The sequence below is a fragment of the Protomyctophum bolini genome (genome assembly GCF_963924005.1).
Source record: "Protomyctophum bolini genome assembly, chromosome: 4".
Taxonomy (NCBI): Eukaryota; Metazoa; Chordata; class Actinopteri; order Myctophiformes; family Myctophidae; genus Protomyctophum; species Protomyctophum bolini.
The window spans coordinates 7,660,072-7,687,975 of NC_137865.1; the positions used below are offsets into that span (position 1 = coordinate 7,660,072).

The 27,904-nt window shown below is 40.7% G+C and overlaps 1 protein-coding gene across 1 annotated transcript in view; it reads left to right on the top strand.

Annotated features, from left to right (window-relative positions):
- Positions 1-257: 257 nt before the first annotated feature.
- LOC308313914 (uncharacterized protein) overlaps positions 258-27,904 on the top strand; it is a gene marked incomplete at both ends in the record, with an annotated part of 36,405 nt that continues 8,758 nt past the window's right edge. Inside the window, 5 exons of the mRNA XM_080761242.1 lie at positions 258-483; positions 6,255-6,524; positions 7,245-7,310; positions 7,706-7,765; positions 10,815-12,040. Coding sequence (XP_080617368.1) covers positions 258-483; positions 6,255-6,524; positions 7,245-7,310; positions 7,706-7,765; positions 10,815-12,040 — 1,848 coding nt within the window. The remainder of the gene's footprint in view (positions 484-6,254; positions 6,525-7,244; positions 7,311-7,705; positions 7,766-10,814; positions 12,041-27,904) is intronic.

The following is a 27,904-nucleotide window of genomic DNA, read 5'->3' on the forward strand; positions in this document are numbered from 1 at the left end:
TGTGTGTGTGTGTGTGTGTGTGTGTGTGTGTGTGTGCGTTTTGGGTGGTGTCATTATAAAGTGTTGGTTACATCACTGCATATCTTCTTAATTATGGTTACGTTTAAATTAACAGTAATTCTTTCATATTTCACTAACTGTGCCTTTTCTTTTCTCCAGGTGGTTTTAAACTCAACACTGTAGGCTATGCTGTGTGTTGGAGAGGTAGAGATCTCACCTTCCCCTGTCGTCTCTCTCCTGAGACCAGCGCGTCTTCCATGACAATCAGCTGGTTTAAGGAGTCAGAGTGTATTTACCTGTATAAGAATGGTCAGGTGATCGAGGGGAGGGGCTACGAGGGCAGACTGACCCTGAACATCCAGGAGCTGCAGAAAGGCAACGTGTCTCTGACACTGAGGGACAACAGAGACAGAGATGATGGAGTTTACATCTGTCAGGTCCAACATGGAGAACAGGTGGAGGAGATTGCAGTGGGATCAGCATGTAAGTGACCTACTGTACTGTCACTGTACATTATCATTAACCCTAATGTTGTCTCTGTGGACAGGTGGAAACCCTGTATGTCCAAAACTGTTACTTTTCAGGAGATGTCGTGTGTGTGTGTGTGTGTGTGTGTGTGTGTGTGTGTGTGTGTGCGTGTGTGTGTGTGTGTGTGTGTGTGTGTGTGTGTGTGTGTGTGTGTGTGTGGTCATTAACTACATGGAAGTTAATGATTAACTAGGGATATTTCAAATTCCAAAGTGGCGCAAATGTTTCGCCGCCAAATACAGATGATTCTGGGGGTCATTGACATGAAAAAGGTTGAGCACCACTGACATAGAAACATACACATTTTTTTACATTCTGCCTCAGTCTTCATGATGTACAAAGATCATCTCTCATGACTGATCTCTTAGTATGAAGTTTTAATACAAAACGACGTCTAATGTTTCTTTAAATGGATTGTTTGTGTAATTTGCATAACCCCAAGGTCATTCTTAACCCATTCAGGACAGGAACTCCTTTTGGTGTTTTAAGCATTATGTTATACTTTAGCCATTGAAAAATAGCAGATCTACAAGCTCATAGAGTATTTTCAGATGGGGGACCGTGGACAAATACAGATAATTCTAGGGTCCTTGTGATAAAAAAAAGGTTGAGCACCACTGATAGAAACATAGGTTTTTCAGAAAGAAATTATGATTTAGAAGACATTTTGATCTACATGTTGTGTCTAAGTATTGAAGAGTTTAGCTGTTTGTAAATGTTACAGATAAACACTATATCTAAAGATGAGCAGAAACAGTAGCAGATCTTACTGCATACCATATACTGTACAAGATTATAGTGTAATTTAAGATAACAAGATTATTTATATTACTGACAGATTATTACTATTGACATAGCAGAGTGATTTTTTTAATGTTATGTTTCATGTTATTTTACATTTTGTAAAATCATCTCTGTTTAAAATAGCAGTTTTCTAAACAAATGTGTGTTTTGTTTTTCTTTTCATGTATCATGTATGTGAAGATCTACTAGTTGGTGAGTATCAAACATATTTTACTTCATGTCCTCCTGATGTGTTTTCAGATTAATATCACATACTCACAATCATAGAAGACACACTGAATGGATCTTACACGTCTTCACAGTGAAAGAACATTAGATTTGACATTGTTTGAGCAATAATAATCTACTTAAGTACATTTGGCGCAAATACTTTTGCACTTTTACTCAAGTACATTTTGAATTCTGGACTTTTTTTTAACTACTTTTTCCCCTCTACACCAAATCGCTTGATGTAATGGTGATGTAAAACAAACGGTGCAAACACAAACATTAAATCCCTGTAACAATAAAGAGACAATATGACGTAATGAGGGACAATATGGTGTACATTTTCCCTTTATTGTCAATGGCGTTTTTAAAACAAACATTGAACTAAAAACAAACATTAAACCTGTATATAGGAGGGCCCTCAAAAATATCAGGTCTATCCACACTTTTCCTGGGCTGTGTGTGCTCCAGTTCCTGTTGATTTCATTGGATATCATTGGTCATCTGACCAGTTTCATTGGCTTTCATTGGATCAAATCGACAGGAACTGGAGCACACAAAGCCCAGGAAAAGTGTGGATACAAACTCACAGCGCTTTGTGAGCTTGTAGATCTGTCATTTTGGTTAATGTTCCCCCGTGAATGTGGATTTCTGCGTTCAAGTGTTTAAATCTTCTTCTCGCTATTGCTTGATGTTTAGAAGTTGAATGTTTCTTTAAATGGATTGTTTGTGTAATTTGCATAACCCCAAGGTAATTCTTAACCCATTCAGGACAGGAACTCCTTTTGGTGTTTCAATCATTATGTTATACTTTAGCCATTGAAAAATAGCAGATCTACAAGCTCATAGAGTATTTTCAGATGGGGGTCCGTGGACAAATACAGATAGTTCTGGGGTCCTTGAGATAAAAAAAGGTTGAGCACCACTGACATAGAAACATAGGTTTTTCAGAAAACTTTTAGGATTTAGAAGACATTTTGACCTACATGTTGTGTCTAAGTGTTGAACAGTTTAGCTGTTTGTAAATGTTACAGATAAACACTATCTAAAGATGAGCTGAAACAGTAGCAGATCTTACTGAATATATATATAATGTACAAGATTATAGTGTCATTTAAGATAACAAGATGATTTATATTACTGACAGATTATTACTTTTGACATAGCAGAGTGATTTATTTAATGTTATGTTTCATGTTATTTTACATTTTGTAAAATCATCTCTGTTTAAAATAGCAGTTTTCTAAACAAATGTGTGTTTTGTTTTGTTTTTCTTTTTATGTATCTCATGAATGTGATGATCTACTAGGTGGTGAGTATCAAACATATTCTACTTCATGTCCTCCTGATGTGTTTTCAGATTAATATCACATACTCACAATCATAGAAGACACACTGAATGGATCTTACACGTCTTCACAGTGAAAGAACATTAGATTTGACATTGTTTGAGCAATAATAATCTACTTAAGTACATTTGGCGCAAATACTTTTGCAATTTTACTCAAGTACATTTTGAATTCTGGACGTTTTTTTAACCACTTTTTCCCCTCTACACCAAATCCCTTGATGTAATGGTGATGTAAAACAAACGGTGCAAACACAAACATTAAATACCTGTAACAATAAAGAGACAATATGACGTAATGAGGGACAATATGGTGTACATTTTCCCTTTATTGTCAATGGCGTTTTTAAAACAAACATTGAACTAAAAACAAACATTAAACCTGTATATAGGAGGGCCCTCAAAAATAGCAGGTCTATACAAACTCACAGCGCTTTGTGAGCTTGTAGATCTGTCATTTTGGTTAATGTTCCCCCTGAATGTGGATTTCTGCGTTCAAGTGTTTAAATCTTCTTCTCACTATTGCTTGATGTTTAAAAGTTGATTTTTTCTTTAAATGGATTGTTTGTGTAATTTGCATAACCCCAAGGTCATTCTTAACCCATTCAGGACAGGAACTCCTTTTGGTGTTTTAAGCATTATGTTATACTTTATCCATTGAAAAATAGCAGATCTACAAGCTCATAGAGTATTTTCAGATGGGGGTCCGTGGACAAATACAGATAATTCTGGGGTCCTTGACATTAAAAAGGTTGAGCACCACTGACATAGAAACATAGGTTTTTCAGTACTTTTAGGATTTAGAAGACATTGATCTACATGTTGTGTCTAACTGTTGAAGAGTTTAGCTGTTTGTAAATGTTACAGATAAACACTATCTAAAGATGAGCAGAAACAGTAGCAGATCTTACTGCATACCATATACTGTACAAGATTATAGTGTCATTTAAGATAACAAGATGATTTATATTACTGACAGATTATTACTATTGACATAGCAGAGTGATTTATTTAATGTTATGTTTCATGTTATTTTACATTTTGTAAAATCATCTCTGTTTAAAATAGCAGTTTTCTAAACAAATGTGTGTTTTGTTTTTATTTTCATGTATCATGAATGTGATGATCTACTAGATGGTGAGTATCAAACATATTCTACTTCATGTCCTCCTGATGTGTTTTCAGATTAATATCACATACTCACAATCATAGAAGACACACTGAATGGATCTTACACGTCTTCACAGTGAAAGAACATTAGATTTGAAATTGTTTGAGCAATAATAATCTACTTTTGCACTTTCACTCAAGTACATTTTGAATTCTGGACGTTTGTTTAACCACTTTTTCCCCTCTACACCAAATCGCTTGATGTAATGGTGATGTAAAACAAACGGTGCAAACACAAACATTAAATACCAGTAACAATAAAGAGACAATATGACGTAATGAGGGACAATATGTTGTAAATTTTCCCTTTATTGTCAATGGCGTTTTTAAAACAAACATTAAACCTGTATATAGGAGGGCCCTCAAAAATAGCAGGTCTATACAAACTCACAGCGCTTTGTGAGCTTGTAGATCTGTCATTTTGGTTAATGTTCCCCCTGAATGTGGATTTCTGCGTTCAAGTGTTTAAATCTTCTTCTCGCTATTGCTTGATAAAAGTTGAATGTTTCTTTAAAGGATTGTTTGTGTAATTTGCATAATCCCAAGGTAATTCTTAACCCATTCAGGACAGGAACTCCTTTTGGTGTTTTAATCATTATGTTATACTTTAGCCATTGAAAAATAGCAGATCTACAAGCACCACTGACATATAGAAACATAGGTATTTTCAGAAAACAAAATACAAAAAACAAAAACTTTTTTTTTTTTTTAATCTGCCTCAGTCGTCATGATGTACAAAAGTCATCTCTGACTGATTTCTTAGAATGAAGAAACAATAGCTATTTAATTAAGAATGACGTGAAATGTAAATGGTGTGAATAAACAACGCTTTTTGTCATTAGAAAGCCTACTTTCCTTGGTGGTATAAACAGTACTTTTTGGCCAGAAAGGGTTTTGTTTTCACCGGAGGAAAAATATTCTCTATGAGGCAATTCTCTGGGCAATATCGGTAGAAGGCGCAGTGGAATAACTAAAAGTATATTTTTTTTCAGTGGAAACAAACACAAAGTACCGTTTATACGTGTGGTGGGGGGCTCAGAGTGCTCCCACTAAGGAAAGTAGGCTTTCTAATGACACAACCCGCCTTTGTTTTGGTGAGCAGCAAAAACGTTATTTTTATTTACGCTAAAGACGAGAGGCTGGTCTGCATTCATGTGAGCGGTGGAAGTCGAGAGTAACATAGCTCTATATGCAACGCATTAGAGCTATGGACCAGAGCTAGAGGAGATCCATGCTGCTGGCTGTGCCTTTACTGTACTGTGGTACAAACTAAAGCCACAAGGAAACTAAACCTCTGTTACAGAGGAGAGCAGATGGTAACTTCTGTCTGGACAGTGTCTCTCTCTGAATGTTTGTGTAGATGACTCATTTATCATGTGTGCATCAATTATTACCTCTATGCACAGCAGCTGTGTAGTTACACCTAGTATAGCTCTAGTATAGTCCAATTAGTTTGAGTCAGGCCAGGTGTGACTGTTTTAACATTGTTATTTATTTAATTATTCATTTATTTATGTATTTATATATATATGTATTTAGTTGAGTTATCTTGAACTCTCAGCATGGCAACAGACAGACAGACAGACAGACAGACAGGGCTGCACGCGCACACATACACGGTATTACACGCACGCACACACGCACAAATCAGTGATTCCGTTTTTTTACACAATAATGTATATAATACTACATATATAACACAATATTTACAGTAAATTTACAAAGTCTGTTTTTATCTGATGTGTTCAGATTCCTGCATGCCTGTTCTTTGTATTTACTATTTAGTATCCAATCAGTATAAAATGATGAAGAGTGTAAAAACACAGTTCAACTCTCTTGCAGCTAAAGCTACAGCTGTAGTGTACCTCAGGAAGGAGACAGCAGAGCAGAAGGATAGAAGACAGAGATCAGTTCATGTGTATGGTAAATATAGGATCAACATACTCGCACACACGAACGCACACACACACGCACATGCATATGCGCACACACACACACACACACACGCACACGCACACACGCACACGCACAAACACACACACACACACACACACACACACACACACACACACACACACACACACACACACACACACACACACACACACACACACACACACACACACACACACACACACACAGTTAAGTCTTAAGTCTGTGATTTGTCTAAACGTATGTTCTCTATGTTCTATAAAAGCGACACAACTTGAAATGATCCAGCATATGAACCCGGATCAGAGAAAAGTGTTCCTGGATCAGCAGGTCTTGGTGACAGAAAAAGACACAGAACTGAAGAACAGTAATAAACTACTGAAAGAAAAAGACACAGAACTGAAGAACAGTAATAAACTACTGACAGAAAAAGACCAGGAATTGAAGAACAGTAATAAACTACTGACAGAAAAAGACAACCAACTGGAGGAAAGGATTAAACTACAAGCTGAAAAAGATGAACAACTGGAGGACTGTAAATATCTGCTGTCAGAAAAAAACCAGGAATTGGATAAAAGGAATAAACTACTGACAGAAAAAGACCAGGAATTGGATAAAAGGAACAAACTACTGACAGAAAAAGACACAGAACTGAAGAACAGTAATAAACTACTGACAGAAAAAGACCAAGAACTGAAGAACAGTAATAAACTACTGACAGAAAAAGACCAAGAACTGAAGAACAGTAATAAACTACTGACAGAAAAAGACCAAGAACTGAAGAACAGTAATAAACTACTGACAGAAAAAGACCAAGAACTGAAGAACAGTAATAAACTACTGACAGAAAAAGACCAAGAACTGAAGAACAGTAATAAACTACTGACAGAAAAAGACCAAGAACTGAAGAACAGTAATAAACTACTGACAGAAAAAGACCAGGAATTGGATAAAAGGAATAAACTACTGACAGAAACAGACAGTCAACTGAAGAGAGGCATTAAACTACTAGCAGAAAAAGACAACCAACTGGAGGACAGTAATAAACTACTGACAGAAAAAGACAAACAACTGAATCGGAGAGATGAAGAGCTGAAGATGAGGAAAACGGAATGGGATGACATCATCTCTGAAAACAAACAGCTCGGTGAGAATTGGATTATCTCATCTCTCTTGTTTATTTTGGTCAGTGTTTCATAAAATACTGAATACTGTTTAATATAATATTAAGTACATCTTCATCCTGTCATTGCAGCTCAGCAGATCTGTGATCTGAAGATGGAATTAGAGAAACAGAAGACTGAATCAGACCAAAAGACTGGTCAGTAAACTGAAATACATTTCCTTAATTGGATTATAAAAACCTCATCTCTCTAGATTATCTTTTCAGTGGTTAGTCAAAACATAAATATTAATATTCTATATCTGTACATAAACTCTGACTCAGGACTGAATCAGACCAAAAGACTGGTCAGTAATCTGTTATGTGTGACACTATAACATTAGTAAGTTGATAAATGGTTGTCTTGTCTTCTAGAGAGTGAGTATACCTCTACAGCAGGCCCCAAGCTACCAACCAGGAGATGGAGCATCAACATTCCTCCAGGAAGTTAGTAATCAAATGTAATGTAAAGTTTAGTACAATACATTCCAGGGCATTTAAAAGCCCACTAACCTTTTCCTTTTTCTATTCTCACTGTTTATGTTGTGTTGCAGAGGATGGAGAGAACGCTCTTCCACTGAGGAGGAGAACCAGCATGGCTTTTCTCCTAAACAGTGAGTCCATGTTACTGTTTCATTTTGTGATCATGTAAGTAGTAAGTACTAAGCCTTGTCAAGCCATGAGGCGCATAGGGCAGGAGCCTATCTCCTGTTCCTGTAGCGTGAGGCAGCTTGATGTACAAGTACACCCCCTGGACATGACGCTAGTATGTCGCATGCAGGGATTTAACCCTCAATCCAACCCTTGACGCTGAGTGCCAAGCAGGGAGGCACTGGGTCCCATTTTCAGAGTCTTTGGTATGACCCGTCTGGGGATCGAACCCTGACCTCCCTGCAGGGCGGACACTCTAACCACAACCCCACTGAGCTGCCTCCCTGCAGGGCGGACACTCCAACCACAAGCTAGGCCACTGAGCTGGTGTTGTGATCATGATGTTCCGTTAATTCTGGTCATTCAGTTATGTCACAACTTAAAATGTGTTACTAAATAAATAAAACACTAAACGTCATTATGGTTGGAACAGAGGCGACCTGGGTGCTCTTTCATAGTGACAAGTTGACAACAACAAAGAGTTGTTTCCTTTTAGGAAGAGGTGCTCACAAAATGAAAGGAGTTGGGCGAACACCAAGCACACTCCCGACGAGCAAGGACATCCTTGTTCGTCAGGAGTGTTGTATGGAGTTCGGACAGTGGGACTCCTGTCATCTATGTATGGTTATACTTGTTGACAAGAATTCGGAAATCCAGCTGAAACTATAAAGACTGTTGAGGGTGTGTGAATCAACACAATACCATGCAATGTAGGCCATTAGGTGTGACCTTCCATTTGCTGTCAGAACGATCCCAAAGTGTCTCTTCATAGATTAGAGTTAGACCATAATAGAATACCAAAGTCTGATACCAAAGTCTGAAAAAACACGCCCACTGGGTCAAATAAGTGTTTTCCACATTCAAAACCACATACTCTTTTTTTATGTTATGGTTTTGAAGCATCGACTGACTGTGAAAGGCTAGGATTTTTTTTCTCTATCTTTCTGTAAGGTGTCAGGTCTCAGTTGTTAAAGGGATATGTTTATCCGTTTTAAACTTTACTTAATTTCGTTATTGGCTACATACTGTAGCTAAATCTTTCTATCTTATCTTCTAGTTTCCAGTCCAACAGGACAGTTTGAGTGATGTCTGTGTTGTTTTGCAGTGGGAGGAGAGACCACAAATGAACTATCGACTCTACCAGTGAAGAAGAGCGAAAGCATGGAATGGCATCCTCCATATAGTGAGTCTGATGTTTTTCAAAAAGTATGGCATGCAGGGGAACATGTGCATTATACTGTGAACATTATTAAATGGTACAATCACATCTTTTCAATGTGATTCTGATAACCACATTTGTTCACAACCATTTTAAAGTGTCTAATAATGAAACATTTTGAGTACAACCGCCTGTGCCTGAGAGCCAATATAAGAACACACAACACTGAACAAGCACACACGCAATAGGCTGACTATAACGGTGGGGAATAGGTTGGGTTCGAGTTAAGCAACAATGGAATTGTCTATCATTGCGCATGTTCATGATGACACGTGAACGCTGTTTCATACGTGAATGCTTGCAATGATAGTCAACGACTCAACGGCCAGCGCGTGTGTTTGGGTCCAATCCATCCCAGAATGCACTCTGTTCCTACCCGAAAGGAGGAGTGAAATCGCCTCATGCGCTTTTGAGCAACTTAATGCAAGTGGATGGGAGGAGAAATCCGGTGCCGTCTCTATTAATATATACTCTAGGTGTAGACGGGAAAGTTTGATTGCTGTCTGTGTTGTTTTGCAGTGGGAGGAGAGACCACAGATGAAGTATCCACTCTACCAGTGAAGAAGAGAGACAGCATGGAATGGCTTCCTCCATATAGTGAGTCTGATGTTTTTCAAAAAGTCCGGCATGCAGGGGAACATGTGCATTATACTGTGAACATTATTAAATGGTACAATCACATCTTTTCAATGTGATTCTGATAACCACATTTGTTCACAACCATTTTAAAGTGTCTAAATCCTCCAAATAGTGAGTCTATTGTTTTTCCATATTGCTGGTGAATGCCCCTCTGTTGGTGTAGAGGTGTAGTAGACCACCATGGGGTCTCCTCTGATACACATGGTCACCAGTCGCTGCTTTACACCAGACAGAAAACCCCAAGCGGGTGTCCTGTCTGTAAGGGTTGAGCGAAACATGAAGAGGTTCACGCTGTAGCGTCAGATTTGTCTGGGGCATACATGGACAACTGGTGGCCCGGGGGCCACATGCGGCCCCCACCTTCACTTAATGTGGCACTCAGGTTAATATTATACTGATTATTGATTTGCAAACATGACCCGCTTTAATTACTTCAGTCTACATTTGTAGCTTAATGAGTAGTAGGAAAGGTCGTTTTTATGCCCAATGTATTTGTATTTAGGATTCCAATTGAAAAATTCTGAAAAAAGAATCTGGATTTCAATTCAGATACCGTAATTCGAATAGCTGATCTACGTGCTCAAAACGCATCACACTGTGACACATTTTGAGCTTGTATTGTAGCTATTTTTGCTATGACAGCAATATACAATGTGGCCCTTTGGTGTGAGTGTGGAAATATAGCTGCTGAAGTAAATGAGCTAAGTGCTAAACTATATAGCCCATAAACATACGTAAAGACTTGACTAAATACTCAGGCAAAAATATGGAGAATCAAGTCGACGACTGCAAACAGGCAAATGGAAGTTTCGGAGTCTATTTTATTGTACAAAAACAGCATTCACAGCCATGGGGCTGGAGCCCCATCGACCTCCTTCAGCCTGAGATTCCTAGCCTGCTAAGTCATGACATGTTTGCCCGCAGCTGAGAGACAAAGTAACGTCAGACTATATACAGTTATTTAAGCTATATTAATTGTGAATTGTGATTTCCATATACCACACTGCCCTCTCCATCGTCAAAGTTGTCCACCCCGTGGTCTGGGGCACTAAATCGTCTGTGATATCATATAGTCATGGTAGGCGTAGCATAATACTAATACTGTGTCATATCTGGTGGAGGTTGATAATTCCTTCCATTGTTTTGCGTTTCAGTGGCAGCAGACAACACTTTGCACTCACCAGTGTCTCCCTCCATGTCTGAGCTGAGGCTGGTGCTACTGGGGAGGACTGTAGCTGTGAGGAACGCAGCAGGAAACACCATCCTGGGCAGGGAGGTGTTTGGCGCCGAGGCCAGCTCCTCTGACCTGAGCCAGAGGAGTAGGAGGAGAGAGGGGGACGTCTGCGGCAGACGGCTGGTGCTGGTGGACGCTCCAGAGCTCTCTGGACGCTCACTGGAGGACACGAGGCAGGATGCGGGGCTGTGCGTACGTCTGTCCGCCCCGGGTCCCCATGCCTTCCTCCTGGTCATCCCGGCGGAGGCCTCCGGAGGAGAGGCGAGAGGGACGATGGAGAAGATGCAGGAGGCGTTCGGAGAGAGCTGCTGGGAACACAGCATGGTCATCCTTATCCGCGCTGACGGCGTGCGAGAGCAGAGTGCTGAGGAGTTCCTCCGTGCAGGCAGTCGGGAACGTCGGCAGCTCGTAGAGAAATGTGGGAACAGGTGCCACGTCCTCAACGTCACGGACGGCAGCGATGCTGGTCAGGTTTCACAGCTGCTGGAGAAGATAGAGAGCATGGTGGCAGGAAACACACAGAGCTTCTACAGCACTCAGACCTACCAGGAGGTAGAGGCCCAGGTCAGAGAGATGGAGAGAATGATCCAGAGGGACTTGGAGGAGAGGAGACACGTCCAGGAGCAGGAGATGAGGGAGAGGTTTGAGAAGGAGCTAAAGGACTCTCTGAGGAAGATGGAGGGATCCATCCAAGAGCACGAGGGGGACATCAGGGAGATCGACCACCGAACGAGTGAAGTGGAGAGACAAGTGAGGGAGGAGAGGGATGAAGAGAAGAGAAGAGAGCTGGAAGGAGAGCTGAGGAGGGAGTCTGAGAGAAGAGAGGAGATGGAGAGGAAGCTGGAGAGGTTGAGAGCAAAGAGAGAGAATGAGAGGAGAGAGAGGGAGGAGAGACACAGGCAGGACGTGGAGGAGATGAGAGAGACCTACGAAGCAGAGGCCAGAGTGGAAGCAGAGACAAACCTGATGAAGGTTCTCCTGCCTGAGATCCAGAGGAACATCATGATCTCCAGCACAAAGATGCAGAGAGACTTTAACAGACGGCTGGAGGAGAAGAACAGAGAGATGACGGCACTGAGACAAACGTTAAAGGAGAGCCACAGCCGTTATTCAGTACTGAAGGAGGTTTATCACAACTCACTGGAAGTACGCCTAAAGGTACTGGACAAACTGGACAGTACTTGTGAGGGTTAGGGTTAGGAGAAGAGAGGAGAGCAGAAACAGCGTTCAGCAGATTACATTTTTAGCTGCTGTACAGAACACTCAGCTTATTATGTCAGTTTGGAAGAGCAAAAATACATTTAAAAATATGTGCCATGTACGGAGATCTCGGTCTTTTCAAATCAATCGGTTAAGTGCAGAAACAGCGTTTTAATTTGTAGTTGCTCTACACAGAACAGTTGAACAGTTGTTAGTTGTTAGCCTCAATCCTAAAACTGTTGTGGGTGCTGACTAATGTTCATGTACTGTCATGTCATATAGTTCGAGTGTACACTAAGCTGCTACAGTATACAGATGTAATGATGTACTGTATACAGTACAACTGTATGTCTTCCTTACTTGGTTCTTCAGTTGTTGGAAACAGTACCGCGGGGCGGCAGATGCCACTGCCTGAAAGTGCACTCGCTCCTTCTGCCTTTTTTGGCGACACTGCCATTTGAACAAAGAAAGAAGTTTATTTGGACTGTAAAATGCTAAAGCGATGCTGAACAAAGGCTCAATTGTTCTTGTTTTGTTCACAGCACACATGAGTGACTTATACATTCGGCAGCACTGGCTGCGAAAGACATTTGATGTGATTCATTATTAAACAATATTGTAATGTGATGCATTTGTATCATGTGACTGTTGTTATGGTAGGCTACTACAGGCAGCATGGCAGTCAGCTCGACATTTCATAATGTACATATTAGTAATATGGTGGTGAAAGCATAATGTGAAATTATTTTGTGAATACTACTGTACTGTGAATCAATTTAGGGGTGCAACAGTTAACCTGATTTAACCGAATAAAAATAATAATCGATACATACATAAGTTAATCTATTCATAATAAATCCCTGTTTTATAAAAAACAAAAGCTAAATAAATGTCCGACTTGATCTTCAAGGTCACAACGCATCGCAGCACCATTGTGCAACGAAATATACAATGACAATTAAGCAGTTAATCGATTAATCAATATATTAAGAAATGAAATCCTCCATTATTTGATAATTGAAAAAGGTATTCGATAGAATAATCGCTAAGAAAATAAATAGTTGTGTGTGTGCAAAGCATCACTGAAAACATAAAGTGCAAACATTGTACACACACACACACACACACACACACACACACACATACAGTACATTTATCAGATGTACGTATATAAAGCAAACCCAGCTCAGTCCAAACATTTCAAACTACAGCACAATAAAATACTATTGGATTAAATCACATGGGGACGTGTCATTTGGGGTCCCTCGCATCCTCCATTGGCGGCGAAGTTCTCCTACAACATAGACAAAACAGAGCCTTTTAGTGCAGTGCAGTACTTAAACTATGTACTCAGAGCAATATTTTTTTTCCTGTCAGCTCATACAATACACAATCTGTGTAGAGACCACAGCTACTGGTATCAGTTTGTGTTATGAAATGAGGGCAACTGTCATAACACTCATATCTAAATGTGATAGCCATACCTCTACTTTGAACATAATTAGATGCAACTACAATAGTGTTCCACTAGGTGGTGGTATGGTACTGTGAACTGTTGACTGTAATATGTTATAGTGTCGAACAAAGACATAATAGCCTGCAATATAGAATGGAATTATTTCAGGCAAGCCATCATTTTGACAGCATTTAGAAAGTGTGTGTGTGTGTGTGTGTGTGTGTGTGTGTGTGTGTGTGTGTGTGTGTGTGTGTGTGTGTGTGTGCATACTTGCATAGTCTACCATTGTGGCAGTATAGGATAAGCCAATTAAAGGGACACTTCACCCTTTTTGCAAAAAAAAAAAAAGACGTTTAAAAGATTTAGAACACTTTCCTGGGGGTCTTTATGTGTGTAATATGTGGTTTTAGATATATATATATATATATATATATATATATATATATATAGATAGATATAGCAGTGAGCCCAGTGGACTACAATTACCATAATGCTTTGGTGCACTGCTCTTCCTTGTGGATAGGGGAGGGCTGTCTTACAGTGTAAGCACACCCAGGATTCCATGCACAGCCAAAAGCCGCTGTCTGCCGGCGTCTCTTCCGGGTTTTTAGACAGCTGGTGGATGGAAATTAAGCTGAGCCCAGTGTCCATGACATCAGAGACACTGGGCTCACTGCTAAAACCTCAAATATCTAAAACCACATATTACACACATAAAGACCCCCAGGAAAGTGTACGAAATCTTCTAAACAACATTAACATATATATATGTTTTTGCAAAAACTTTGAGTAGTTTCAAAATAAGTCTAGAAAGTAACGCTTGAAGTCACACAGTAAAGTAATGCCTTTTTGTTTTACCAAACCTAAAAGTTCTCTAAACCCAATGCATTGGGGCAGAAGAACTACCAAGCCCCTGGTTGCTATAGCACTCTCCACCCTCCCTCTTCAATCAGAGGCTAATTGTTTGGGGAGGAAAGCTGCGGCAGCAAGAGGTGGGAGAAACTAACCAGCCATGAAGATCAATCTCTGTGCATCAGCCTCATCACACAACTTTTGACTGAGCTCCGCTTTGCTAATTGGCCACTAGCGCTTGTCAGCAGCCCCGCGGCTGCTATGTGTGCGCGTGTGCGTGCATGTGTGTGCGCAATTTTATAGGCCTCTTAGCCGCTCTTAGGTCGAAGAAGCATGGCTTGACTTCAAAACCAAGTACTAAACAACATGGCTCCTTTGAGAACCATCAGGGTCAAAACCCTACAATGCAAGTCCAAGCTAGCCAAGCGCTTCGACAGTGACCTCCAAAATCAATTGGGCATCGTAAAAAAAAAAAAAAAAAAAGCTAAGAAACATTGTAACTACCATGACCAAACCCGCTAAAAGAAACTTTATCAATGATGAAGCAGAGGAAAACAAAAACAATCCTCGGGAGCTCTGGAAGCTACTAAACAACCAATAGGCTGTGGTCCACTGACACGACTGCCTCCTCTATTTGAGTGACCAAGAGGTGGATGCTGGCAAATACTGCGGCATGGTTATGCTGGACCTCCAAAAGGTTTGTGACACCGTGAACCGTGGTTTTGATAGCAGTGAGCTGGATGCAAATCTACCTTTAGGGGAGAGAATAGATGGTGCAGGTGAACAGAACACTGTCCCCCAGTGAGCTGTGGCGTTCCACAAGGAAGAATACTAGGGCCTTTACTGTTCCTAATTTATGTAAACGACATGACATCAGCTTGTGACTGCAACTTGTTCCTGTACACAGATGACTCAGCACTGCTGGTCTCGGACAGGAACAAACTGCAGGTTGAAAGGGCCCTCAGCTCTGAACTCGGTAGAATCTGCACCTGGCTCACGGATAACAAACTATCTTTACACCTGGAAAAAACTGAATCCATTCTTTTTGGATCAAGCAGTAATCTCAGCAAGGCAGATGGCTTATTGGTTAGAGTGGGTGACAGTATAATCACACGAAAAGAGGAAATTACCTACCTAGGTTCCATCAAAAAGGTCAACCAAAGAACAAGACGCTCCAGAGCCGGAAAGGGCGTCTACATTTATGTGTCTATGTTAAAGACCCCAACACAGCGCTGCCCAAAAGGTATAGATCACGATCTACCAGTAGATCACAAAGGCTGTGCAGGTAGATCACATGACATGGCCCTAAAGAACATTTAAATTAAATATATAAAAGACAATTCTTGGCATCTGTGTCACGGTCCCTTGGCCTGGCCAGCAGGGCCTATGATGTTGTCTATATAGTGTACTGCCCTGTCTGTGTGTTTCTCCCACAGATCATGTGGGCGTCGGCCTACTTGAGACTCCTCATTAGGTGCATTAGGAGCACCTGATCACTGCTCCTGAAACCCTATAAAAGAGGGCTTGCCAGCCATTCTCTGTGTCCCTCTCCAGATGACAGCGGTACCCTTCTGTTTGTTTCTCTTTACCGTTTGATTTGCACACTACAACACACCTTCACCATATTAACCACACATCCACACTGACACCACTGTTCTTTCGTCATACATTCGGTAAGCATTCTTTATATTAAGTTAATATTAGTTATCTCTTGTAAATACATTATTGTTATTTTGAACACTGCTACTGCGTCCTCCTCAATTTGTCATGGCCCAACGGGCCGGGTTATGACATCTGCCACTTGAATTAAAGCCAAGGTGACTTGATTGGTTGACATCAAAAGGCGCCTGTCAGCTCAAATCCACAATGCAACATTTTTGTTTTCAGTGTTGCTGTGCACAAACATGTAGCATTATTATGGTCCTGTGTTTGGCTCTGCTTTTGGGTTCAACTTTCTGCAAACCATGACATGTATGGGTTGTTTGAGTTTTCTCATTATGTCATCACGTGCTGCATTGCACTACAAATAAATAAATAAGAAAAAGAGAAACTAAACTAAAACAAGCGGTCCACTGTTTTTCTTATTTTATCCATATGTTCTCTAACAATAACGCAACACAATCCAAAGTGTTGGTTCAACATGCGTGCTAGGTGAAAACTAGCCAACTGGCATCAGCTTGAGGCTTAAATGATAGCATTGATTGGTCTAATATTTTGGTTTTGAGTCAGTGCTAATATGCTATAGTATAGCATATTATGCTTTTATTCTTTCTTCTATCCTCAAATGAAGACTTCATATAATTGGTCCTCACTGATGCTCATTATAATATGGTAGGCCTACAATTAGTTTTCTTTCTTCTATCGTACCATTTTATGTTTAAACATAATGAGTGAAGTCGTCCTTTCATACGGTTCTATTTTCATTTTACTGGTATCCACACTGTCTTACCAGCTGTGTTGCATGAGTGTGACAATGCACACCATGTGCCTGTGTGAAACAAGGGGGTTGGTTGTTAACAGTTTGTATGAGGAGAATAAAATACCAAGTTCCAAATGAAAAAAAGATGTCCTTCCTCCTATAGCCTCATTTCTGCGTGTGTGCGCTGTGCGTGTGTGTGTATGTGTGTTTAACACAGAGGAGTTTTTACAGCATACGTGGGTTCTTGTCAAAGCAGCACTGTTACTCAGAGCATCTATTTCTAAATGCCCTTGAAAATATGAAATATATCCTGCCTCTGAGATACTGTTAACATAAAATAAAAAACAATTCCAGTGGATTCACTGGTAGTTTAACTTGAAAAAAAAATATATAAAAGCAAACACACATGGCATGTTATGCGAGGATGAATTGGACCACTTTGTTGTCTGGGTGTAAACCTCATATTGTATTGAGAGTATTGAAAGAAAATTTAACATACCATACTGGGTAATAACAAGGGAATATATTGGTTAAAATATGGTTGAATATTTAATGTTAATGGTACACGCAAAATACAGCCCTTAGGGCTGTATTTTGCGTGTCTTAAGTACCAGGTCTTATTCCCTAACTTGAGTAAACTAAAGACCTGGATGCGTGATCAATGCTCTTTGGCCACTCGGAATAGCCAAATGGCATTGATCACGCCTCCAGGTCTTTAGTTTACTCAAGTTAGGGAATAAGACCTGGTACTTAAGACACACAAAATACAGCCCTAAATCTCAATGACACAGCGGTTGTGCAAAGACCCGCCCTGCAGCACTGTTTAGTGCAATTTATTTGTGCGTGTATGTAATTGTTTGTTGAATTACTGATGACAAAGTAGTAAAAGTCCTACAGTATGTATATCCATAAAATAAGCAAGCAGCACGCTAGCAGACAATACACTATAGTTCTTTCTTTCAATTCTTATTCTTATTATTTTCACAACTATTATTACCTGATCGTCTTCTTCTTAAATACACTAGTTTAAGCTCGTAACATGACACTCTATACCGTCATATGCATACATCTGTCGTGCGAATTATCAAAACATTAGAAAGTAGCCGGCGTATGTGTATCATATTGTGAAAATGCCGCCAGAGACATGCCCACCCTACTTGTCATCACTCACCCGGCCACACAATAATAAGGGCAACCTGGGGGGGGGGGGGGCAGCGGACTGACCTCATGCCTCCTTCTATGCATGAGGAGGTCCAAGCTGCTTCTTTTCACCTGACAGGGTGAAATCATGAACTGCCTTCATGATTTGAGGCTTTTTGTCCAAAACGGGCCAATCCTGCAAACTTTGCAAGCCAATGTTCAATTAGGATGGAATATGAAATATCGGACAGATCCGTCTTGAACACATGACTATAGAGATACTGTGTAACGATTTGCGGGATTTTTGTACAGAATCTGGAGGAGTAATATCCAAAAATGTGTTTTTACAAAAGTCGGCCTCCTGGTGGCGCTACAACAGGCCGTTCTGGAAAGTTTGGGGCAGAGGTTCATGTTGGCATCCAGGGAGTGTGTGTGCAAAATTCGGCATTGACCGGGTTAACGATGCCGGAGATTAGCTGTACACACACACGCACGTGCACACACACGCACACGCACGCACGGACGGAGTAGGCCTACAAAACATGCAATGATTGAAAGAAAGAACTAATGTATTGTCTGCTAGCGTGCTGCTTGCTTATTTTATGGATATACTTAGTATACTGTTTACTTTTACTATACTTTGTTACCAGTAATTCAACAAAAAATACTTATAACACGCACAAATAAATTGCATTAAACAGTGCTGCAGGGCGGGTCATTGCACAACCGCTGCGGCATTGAGATACTGTATCTAGGCATAAAAGTAAAGGAAGTGAGGTTGCCAGGGGGTTATTTTAGGTATCAAAAAGAGTGTTTGGTGGTGGTTTGTGGGAGACTCTTTTAAGGCAAATACTTGAATTAAACACTAGAGGGCACTCTTACCCACAGAATGGTTTCAGTGAGGCGGCATGTAGCCTACATTAGTTTTTTCTTGGAGCTCTATTATCATAATGACAATAGTGACAATAGCCAATGTACTGTACACGCTCACAGACACTGTTGCACCACTTGCCATTTTCGCTTTTATTTAAAGGTTTCATGACATTGATTTTCATTAATTAAATGTTTTTGTTTTCATTTTAGGTTTTATGACCTCAATTACACCCACACAACCTGAGCTTTGGACATTCAGTGGATGTTCTGTGGCTGGCCTGGGGTTTTCTCCATAGACAATTAGACATAGGCTATAAACGTAGACGCCTCTTCCGGCTCTGGGGCGCGTGTCACAATTGAAGGCAGAGTTTCCCCAAGATTCCTTGCAAAGCATTTGCCTTCAATGTAACCAGTAGTCACTTGAGTGACAGCGAGAGAGATGAAGGAGTCGCATGAGTGACGTCACTTGGGCAGCGACGCAGCGTGCCTTCAGCAAATGTCTTCAGCACTTCTAGATAAGAAAGCTGCGGAGAACTGTTGCTTTGTGTTCACTCTTTAATGTTTTCTGTTAGTAATCCCCCCTGGCTCTGATGATGTATTGTTGTTTGTATAACGTTAATAACGTTGTTGTTTGTGTTTGTTTGTTTGTTTGTGTTTGTTTTGTATTGTCATGCATTGTATGTCATGACTGAAAGCCTTCAGCACTGCACTTCCGCTTGACTTCCTGCCTTCATTGGGAGACACGTCGCTCCAATGAACTGCAGCGGCCAGTGAGTCATCTATTTTTTTAATAATATACTGTATATGGTTTTCTCTGTGTGTTCTGAAGCCTTTTGAGCTGCAATGAAGACAGGCAAACGGGCCTCAACAGTGACATCAGCTGGCAAATTATCATGTCATATATGGAATCGGTGGACTCTTACCTCACAGAACAGGCACATCAAAGCACTTGTTTGAGCCAGAAAACCCCAGACCACAAAAAATCTACTGAATGTTAAAAGTTCAGGTCTTTTTTGATGCAATTGAGCTCAGGACAAATTATAGTTTTTAGTGGTTTTGGCCCCCCCATGTTTTCTTTTGCCTGGTAGTGTCCATCTTAAGGCCACCATTGTGATGGCCTAAACCTAACCTCAGTAAAACTATGCCTAAACCTAACCATGTTCCTAAACATAACCTCAGTAAAACTATATGCCTAAACCTAACCTTATTTCTAAACATAACCTCAGTAAAACTATGCCTATAAACCTAACCTAAGTCCTAAACATAACCTCAGTCAAACTATGGGAGGTGCAATGTAAAATGGGGAGCGTGTTCTACTGTTTTGGTTACCCTAAGGGAAACACTGTTGTCACCATTTTAGTTCACGACCAAAATGACTTTTCTTTTGTATCGATTACTCACCCCATGTAGACCTGAATTCATGGATACATTTGTTTTGTTTTTCCTAAGCCAATTATACTTTGAAGGGACGCTTTGTGTCTCCATAGGGAACCACTGCTCGTCATCAAATTATTGGCTTAAAGGAATGCGACAAAAACAAAAATAGAGGAGACAAAAGAGTAGACAAAAAAAAATACATGTTTTTGACTCGAGTTCGTGAATGTTGGGGTGGAAGGGGGAGGGGGTGCTACTGCAGTAACTCAACTCAAGCTCATAATGAAATTGTTGTTGCGTTTTATTTCCATGCCGCTGGCGTTCCACTGTGTGATCATCTGAGCAATAGAGAGATGACAGTGTAACATTACACACAGTGCACACGGCTTGTCTCATGCTGAATCCAAATGCAGAGACTATATTTAAATGGGGCTTGATTGTTTGTGCAGCCGTCTGTTGGCAACGCTGCATGGCAAGCACTAGAAACTAAGGCCTTTCTGACAGAATGACAATCATGGGGGAAGAAAATAAATTGTTAGACAGTGTTTGTATTGTTGATGTTATTCAGGTTACATGGTGCTGTGAAAAGTTCAAGACAAGTGAAGTAAACAATTTTGATTTTAGTTTTAGCTTTAGTTTTAGCATCTGGCTAAAATATGTGCAAACATAAAAAGTAGAAGTTAGTTTGTTTGTTTCTGTCAAAGTTTGTTTAGTGTAGTAATGTTTAGTGTTTTAACTATAGGTATAATTTGTGTTTGTTCTTGCAAAGTGACTGAGTGCCAAAAAAAACATTGTATACATACATGGATATTATTATTATTACAAAATAATAAAAGTATCACTTGCACTCACTCACTCACACACACACACACACACACACACACACACACACACAGACACACACACACACACACACACACACACACACAGAGAGAGCTTCTCTCTGGAGCATGTGCTGTCCAGAGGTAATATGCAGCCATTACAGCTGTCCACACCAATTACAATAAATGTTTTTTGATTGCTGTGCTTGTGAGGATTATTTTCCGGTTCCCCCATTGGTGTAAATACAGTACAAGTGAGATACTTGCACTGTAGAGCCCTGCAAATGATGAGGAACAGCTGGTTAACTTGTTTACAGGGCTATGGTCCAGCACAAGAAATGAATGAGGATAAAAAAAACAATATTACAACCACTATAACACAAAATACATATACACCAAATTCAGTTAAACAATTCATTGTATTAATCTCACTATATGGGCAATTTAGTTGAGTAGCTTTGCACGAAGAAACACAATAGCAGACGTACTGGACAAACAACCAGTGGTGGAAACAGTTATTCTACTTTAAAGTTACTTAAAGGAGAATTCTGTGCTAGAAGGCTTTCTTACCTAGTTGTTACGCCCCCATGCATCAAAGAGGTCCAGGTGTTATTTTGTGCAAAAGTGCATTATTGGCTATTTCCCCTACCATAAGCACTCAATGGGGTTGGGTTTTTGTGCTAATTCGCTTATTTCCATCGAAATAAGTATAGTAAAGTGTGCTGCTTGGGATACTATTTACATTACGAAGAGAGGATATATACAAAACAAATTGATTTTTAAGTGATGGAAATAAGCAAATTAGCACAACACCCCATAGCCCTATTCAATGCAATGCAATTCAATGCGATTCATTGAGGGCTTATGGTAGCCAATCAGGATGGAAGATGGGAAATGGTGCAGATCCGTGTTGATCACATGACTATGGAGATGGTGTATATCGAATTGTGTAAAATGCGTACGAGTAATCTACATAAATGTGTTTTGCCTAAATCGGCCTCATGGTGGCGCTATAACAGGCCATTGAGGAATATTTTGGGCAGAGGTTCGTTGTTGGCATCCAGGGAGTGTGTGTGCAAAGTTTGTCATGGATCGGGCCAGCGGTGCCGGAGATTAGCTGGTAATTGACGGACGGAAGGAAAGATGGACGCACACACACACACACACACACACGGATAGAGTGCAAAACATACTCTCTCCCCATGCCTTCGGCCTGGTGGAGACAATTAATGGATGGGAATTATTGATTAATTATTAATTGATAAGTCGTGATAACCTTATCGATTGATCAACCGGTTAGTTGATTGATTTCTTTCCCGTCAATGTCTAACATAAAAATCTACATTTTGCTGATATACAGAAATAATACAAAAGGCATATTATATTCCTTAATCAAATATTTATTTGACCATTTACGATACAGGGCCAGGCAATGGAATGGAATGAAAAGTGCACTATGTCTTGTCTGTCACATTACTTGCTAAAGTTGAAGCAGCTCAGCTCCGAGACAATAAAGCTACAGTCTGGATAGTGTGATCTGTGGCAGGTCTACAAGCTCAAGTCAAAACATGTCACTTTGAGCAGGTTTTGCAGTTGAGGGTACCTATACCCTAGGAAACGCGGTGGACATGAAATCTCGAAACTCCACAGAGAAAGGCCCTTTCGCCAACCCCACATATAGGTACCGTATGGACACTGATGACACCGAGGAGAGAACACGCGGCCATAGCATCCCCGGCGGGAATCGAACCCAGGACCTTACCTGTGAGGCGACAGCACTATACCGAGTGCCCCACCGTGCCCCCACTAGCTTACGTGAAAACACAAAAAGTTAAAATATGGAGATAATAGGTTTCTGCCCGATTATCAGCGCTGTTGGGCAGAAACCTGTGCATGTTCGGAACACAGGTCCCTTTTCTTTTTTACATGGCCTAATCCTATACGGTATACCGTAATAGTTTTGGACATGGCGACGATATGCATGAGAAACACGACTTGTAACAAGAGCAGCCATCCGCCTCTTGATGTGTGTGTGTATGCATGGCATAAAATGTCTTTATTTGACTTGGTGCTGTGTGTGTGTGTGTGTGTGTGTGTGTGTGTGTGTGTGTGTGTGTGTGTGTGTGTGTGTGTGTGTGTGTGTGTGTCACGGGGTTTGAGCTTGTACAGACATGCAGCGTTGTAAATTCCTCCCAAGCAGATCATTATTACCACCGTATTAGGAGTGGGATAATTTTGTAGTCTGCCCAAGTGACATGAGAGACCATACGTCTGCATGCCTTTGAAGTAAAAAAAATAATTAGCTATTCTGCAACAACGAAGATAATTAGCAATGTCCAGCTCATAAATAAACACAATTTTCCCTCACACACACACAATTATTCATCAGACGCCCCTGAAATAGAATTACTTTCCCCAGAGTGACATGAGCGCACAAACTCCAGTATGTATCGCTCTTGGCAAAACACGAAGGCAAACTCAAAATGGCAGGGTGCTTAATGGACCACTTCAGTTGCGTGAAATGTTTACTTAGTCCAACTACATTGTGTACAACAGACAGAGAAAGAGCGCATTATTGTAGACAGAGCATTAGTGTGTTCTCCTAAAGCCGCCAAGATCTTTTTATTTCATTTGCTTTGACACATGCAGGTTTTCAACCAAATAAATGCAGTCTGAGATTCTATTCCTTAGGTGCCGGAGCACATGCACTTGCATCATGTGTTTATTTTATTTATTTATTGTAAATTTAACACAACCAACAGCCTGTGACAGGTCGGCGGGAGAGTTTCATTTTCAAGTCAACTACACACTACAGTATGCGTCTTCCTGGTCATAGCTACTTCTATTTCCAGCACGTTTCCAAAATAAAACATGGGTTGAATGATCACATTGCAAAAAGGGAGGAAAAAAAATGAAATGAGCGCCCCCTTTGAGAGGAACTGGGTGGCTATGGGACCCCCTTGACACATCGTCAAGCCTGTGTTATGACAGTGCGTAACTAAGTCTGTCTCTCTCGTCGACTTTTGCATCTGTTGTCGTTGCATATGGAATATGGAACATACATATACTTTTATGAATGAACTGCTACTTGGAGTTATAGCCTTGGGGACAGCAGTCGTTTCATGTTTTGTTTTCAAAACAAATGGTGAGTTATGAACAGAAGTTGGTCAACAACATTGTCATCGTGAAACCCCGCGTAGACAACCGACTTCATGGCTCAGAAACTCAAAATCATTTCAGTAGAAAAAGCACCAAAATGTCATCTAAATCTAGTCAACCAGGCCTGCAGTAGGCCCTGGACAAATTTGAATGACATTATTTAAATAAACTATTGAAATACGAGGAAATGACAGAGGGAGAAATTTACTTTTAACGACCACCCGACAGGAGTTTTCATGTTGCACGGTAAGACTACGGTCATTAGTATTATTGTCATCACCTGGGTGGGTCAGTCGTGTAACGTTCCCGACGTTAAGCTGTGTACAGTACCAGTGTATATGTTCAACAACACAGCCATGCAAAATAACATTGACGGCTATGAGGTGTTGAAAGCTGGACCTGCATAGCAACAGTTGCTAAACTATTTTGATTGGCATTGGCATTCAGTGATTTGGGTGATTTGGAAAAAAAACCCTGGTCTGCCCGGTAACAAGATGTGCACATGCATGCACTACAGTGGGGGGACCAAGGTCCGCCCCCACTCGATCATGATTGGCGGAAGGCCCCTCTCTATGCTGATTGGATGAAGGCTTGGCCACCTAGCCAAAAACGAAACCTACCGTTTTTTGACCCGCAGGGAATAACTGAGAACAGGGAGGAACTCCTTATTATGGTCAGCACACTCTATAGTAGGGAGGATTATCACAACAAAACAAAAAAAGTGATATTTGAATGAAGTGAAATCACAGAATATACCTTTAAGTAGTAGTAGCGCTGATGAGGATGTCATTGGAGGACGACGACGCCGATATTTATTTAAGCATTACTGTTCTGATAATGGAAACTTTGACAGAAGAAGACTCGCTCACGTATAGAAAATAGAAGTAAAATTCCTTAGACTGAGACTTATATTTAGCTCATTACATGCTCATAAAGTGCTCTGTGCTCAAAGTGCAATTAAAAAGCAAACGTTTCGGTCCTAAGACCTTCGTCCGTGCTATATGATTTTCACAGACAAATAACTTGCTCTTAAAGAGCTCCAAAACAATCAGTGTTCTGATAATGGGCACCACATGTGCCTGCTGCTGCTGCTAATGTTTGTTATAGCCTAATGTATTCATCACTGTTGTCATCCTCCTCCTCCGATGATGATGATAAACTTATCAACGCTAATACTATACTTAATTCTGTACTAGTGTTTTTTTTAATCTGGGGCCCACCAAAGCAATCAGATATTTGTTTCTGAGCCATGCTGTAAAGTCCGTTGTCTTTTCGAGATTTCACAATGGCAATGTTGTCCATGACTCAACTTCTGTTCATAACTGCCTAGGTGCCCAGACGGTTGAGCTAGGAAGACACAATTGAAAATGAACCTAAAATAATAATTCAGACATATTGTATATTGTATGTGCATTTGTGGTGGCGGTACGCCTTCTAGAGGTACCAGAGCGCAGGAGGGAGGTTCCGGAGCCGAGCTCCAGCAAGCTTTGGCATTAATAGCACTGCCTATCACTGAATATAATATAAATGAGGAGACATTCAGACATTCAACTATAATGCAAGTGCCATTTACAGTCTTTGATGGGGATCCCCAGGCGGTCCCCAGCTAAATATGTTAATTTCAACCACTTAACCATTAATACGTTGGCTTTTCAAAAATAGAAGATGTACAATGTACAATGAGAGATATGTATTTTTAACACATCTTCACTTCTGGGGGTCCCTGGCACAAACCTTTTCAGATGGGGGTCCGCAGCCAAATGTGTCCTTGGCACAAAAAAGTTTGAAAACTGCTGATGATTAGCACTCAGCATCGTTAGCATAATTGGCCTCCTGTTGTGAAGGAGGAGGGGAGCGGGTAGGTACAGTAGCTAGGTGCATGGTGGTGGTGTGGTGGTCCTCTGCAATTCAGAAGACAAGGCTTCATCCTCGCCCCGCTCCTCTGAGACCCCCCCGGCACCCCCACTCATCATCATTCTTCTCCTTCAAGGGCGGGCTGTCGTTGAGTGACAGACGGGGCTTAACGTGTAGCTTCTCAGATTAGATTTGATCCTCGGGGGCTCCTTATAACGGGTGGGGGAAGAGTAGCTCGAAAAGTACACTTCGTGCAACCCAAAAGTAACATAATGGAATGGTGAATTATGCAACATAGTAGATATGCATCATGATGAGAATATATGTAGTGTATTATGATAAACAGAAAACAATGAATATGTAATCATGGAAAATGAACTTTAATTGCATGCTGTAGTTAGTGTAGTACATGTGGCTGTAAAGGTATAAGTGGGGATTGGCCATATAAGAATGCATACAGTACGTTTACTTGTGTCGATAATGAGCACTTAACTTACGTAACGACAGGGAAACCTTCATCTTGACTGGGATCGTCGACTACATTTTCTTTCACTAAAATCGAAATAAGAACTAAGCTATGATGAGTGAGACTATATGACTAAATATACTGACACTTTTGACAATAAAACAACAGACTAAAATGTTATGGAAGGACTAGTGGAGAGGACATCCAGTATAGAAGTAAGACAAGTAATGTATCCTTAGAATGCACGTGGGTGTCAATCTCCGAAAGTAACCTATGTACAAGCTCACAAGGTGTCTGACGTCTAAGTATAAATTAATCAGGCTCTACAATGCCATCACAGCCCCGCCAATTTGCGGGCGAGCCAATTTGTGGACGAGTAAATCGTCAATTTTTGTCCTACAAAAAGATGAAATTCCCTGACAGTGAAGGGACGATTTACGATGATAAGAGCGCCCCTCACTTCACATGGGTGTGTTTTTTTTGTAGCCTGTATACTGGTCCCATGCTTCTGTGCTAGAAGGAGGTTGATCGTATTCGACACTGTGGACGCAAGACAAGGCTATCATGGTTTTCATTGTAGTTTGTCATTCTTTTCTTTACAACACTATAGTTTAGTATTCATTTTGTGATAAATGCTTAAATGTTAGTGTTAGTTTGAGTTTCATGGTTGAGGAGAAGGGGCGGGATTAGTGGACGGTGACATCGCCGACCACAGGCAAATCAGAGGACTTTTTTTGGCCTAATTATCCAGAAAACCCCAGACCACAGAAAATCCACTGAATGTTCAAAGTTCAGGTTCAAGAAGAAAAGTCACCAGACCTTTAAAGTTTTGTGCGAGACAAGGGTGTAGTTTTAAATACTGAAGTTACTAAGTTAAAGTACTCCACTTACAAATCTGACAGCTTTCACTTGCGCAGTTGAGTAATATTTGACCAGGAGTATCTGGAGTTGAGTATAGGCTACTTTGTCCATCGCTGCTATGCACATACACTATACACATTGGCGCCCACTGTCAAAATGTTCCTTTCTGCGTTTCTCTTCCATTGATACTGCAGATAATTCAGTTCCTGGGTGGTATTAGAGGATAAGGCACTCTGTTCGCCCACCACCGCTGAGCCCCGTTTCCTCCATCCTGGTCTGGCAAGCCAACAAACCAAACGATCACAGCCGTGGGTAGGTGGGTGGGTGGGAAGGAAGCTGACAGGCCATTGTGTCCTCGCTACTCTTGCACTGGGTTACGCCTACTGGCTTGCACGCTTCCAGCCATTCTCTCAAAACATGTTTAAGAAACTTTCTATATTGAGTACTGACTGGCTGGCTGGCTGGCTGGCTAAATGCAGCAGCATCCTCTCAAAACGAAATGTTCACCCAAATGCTTAACAAACTTTCTTTATGA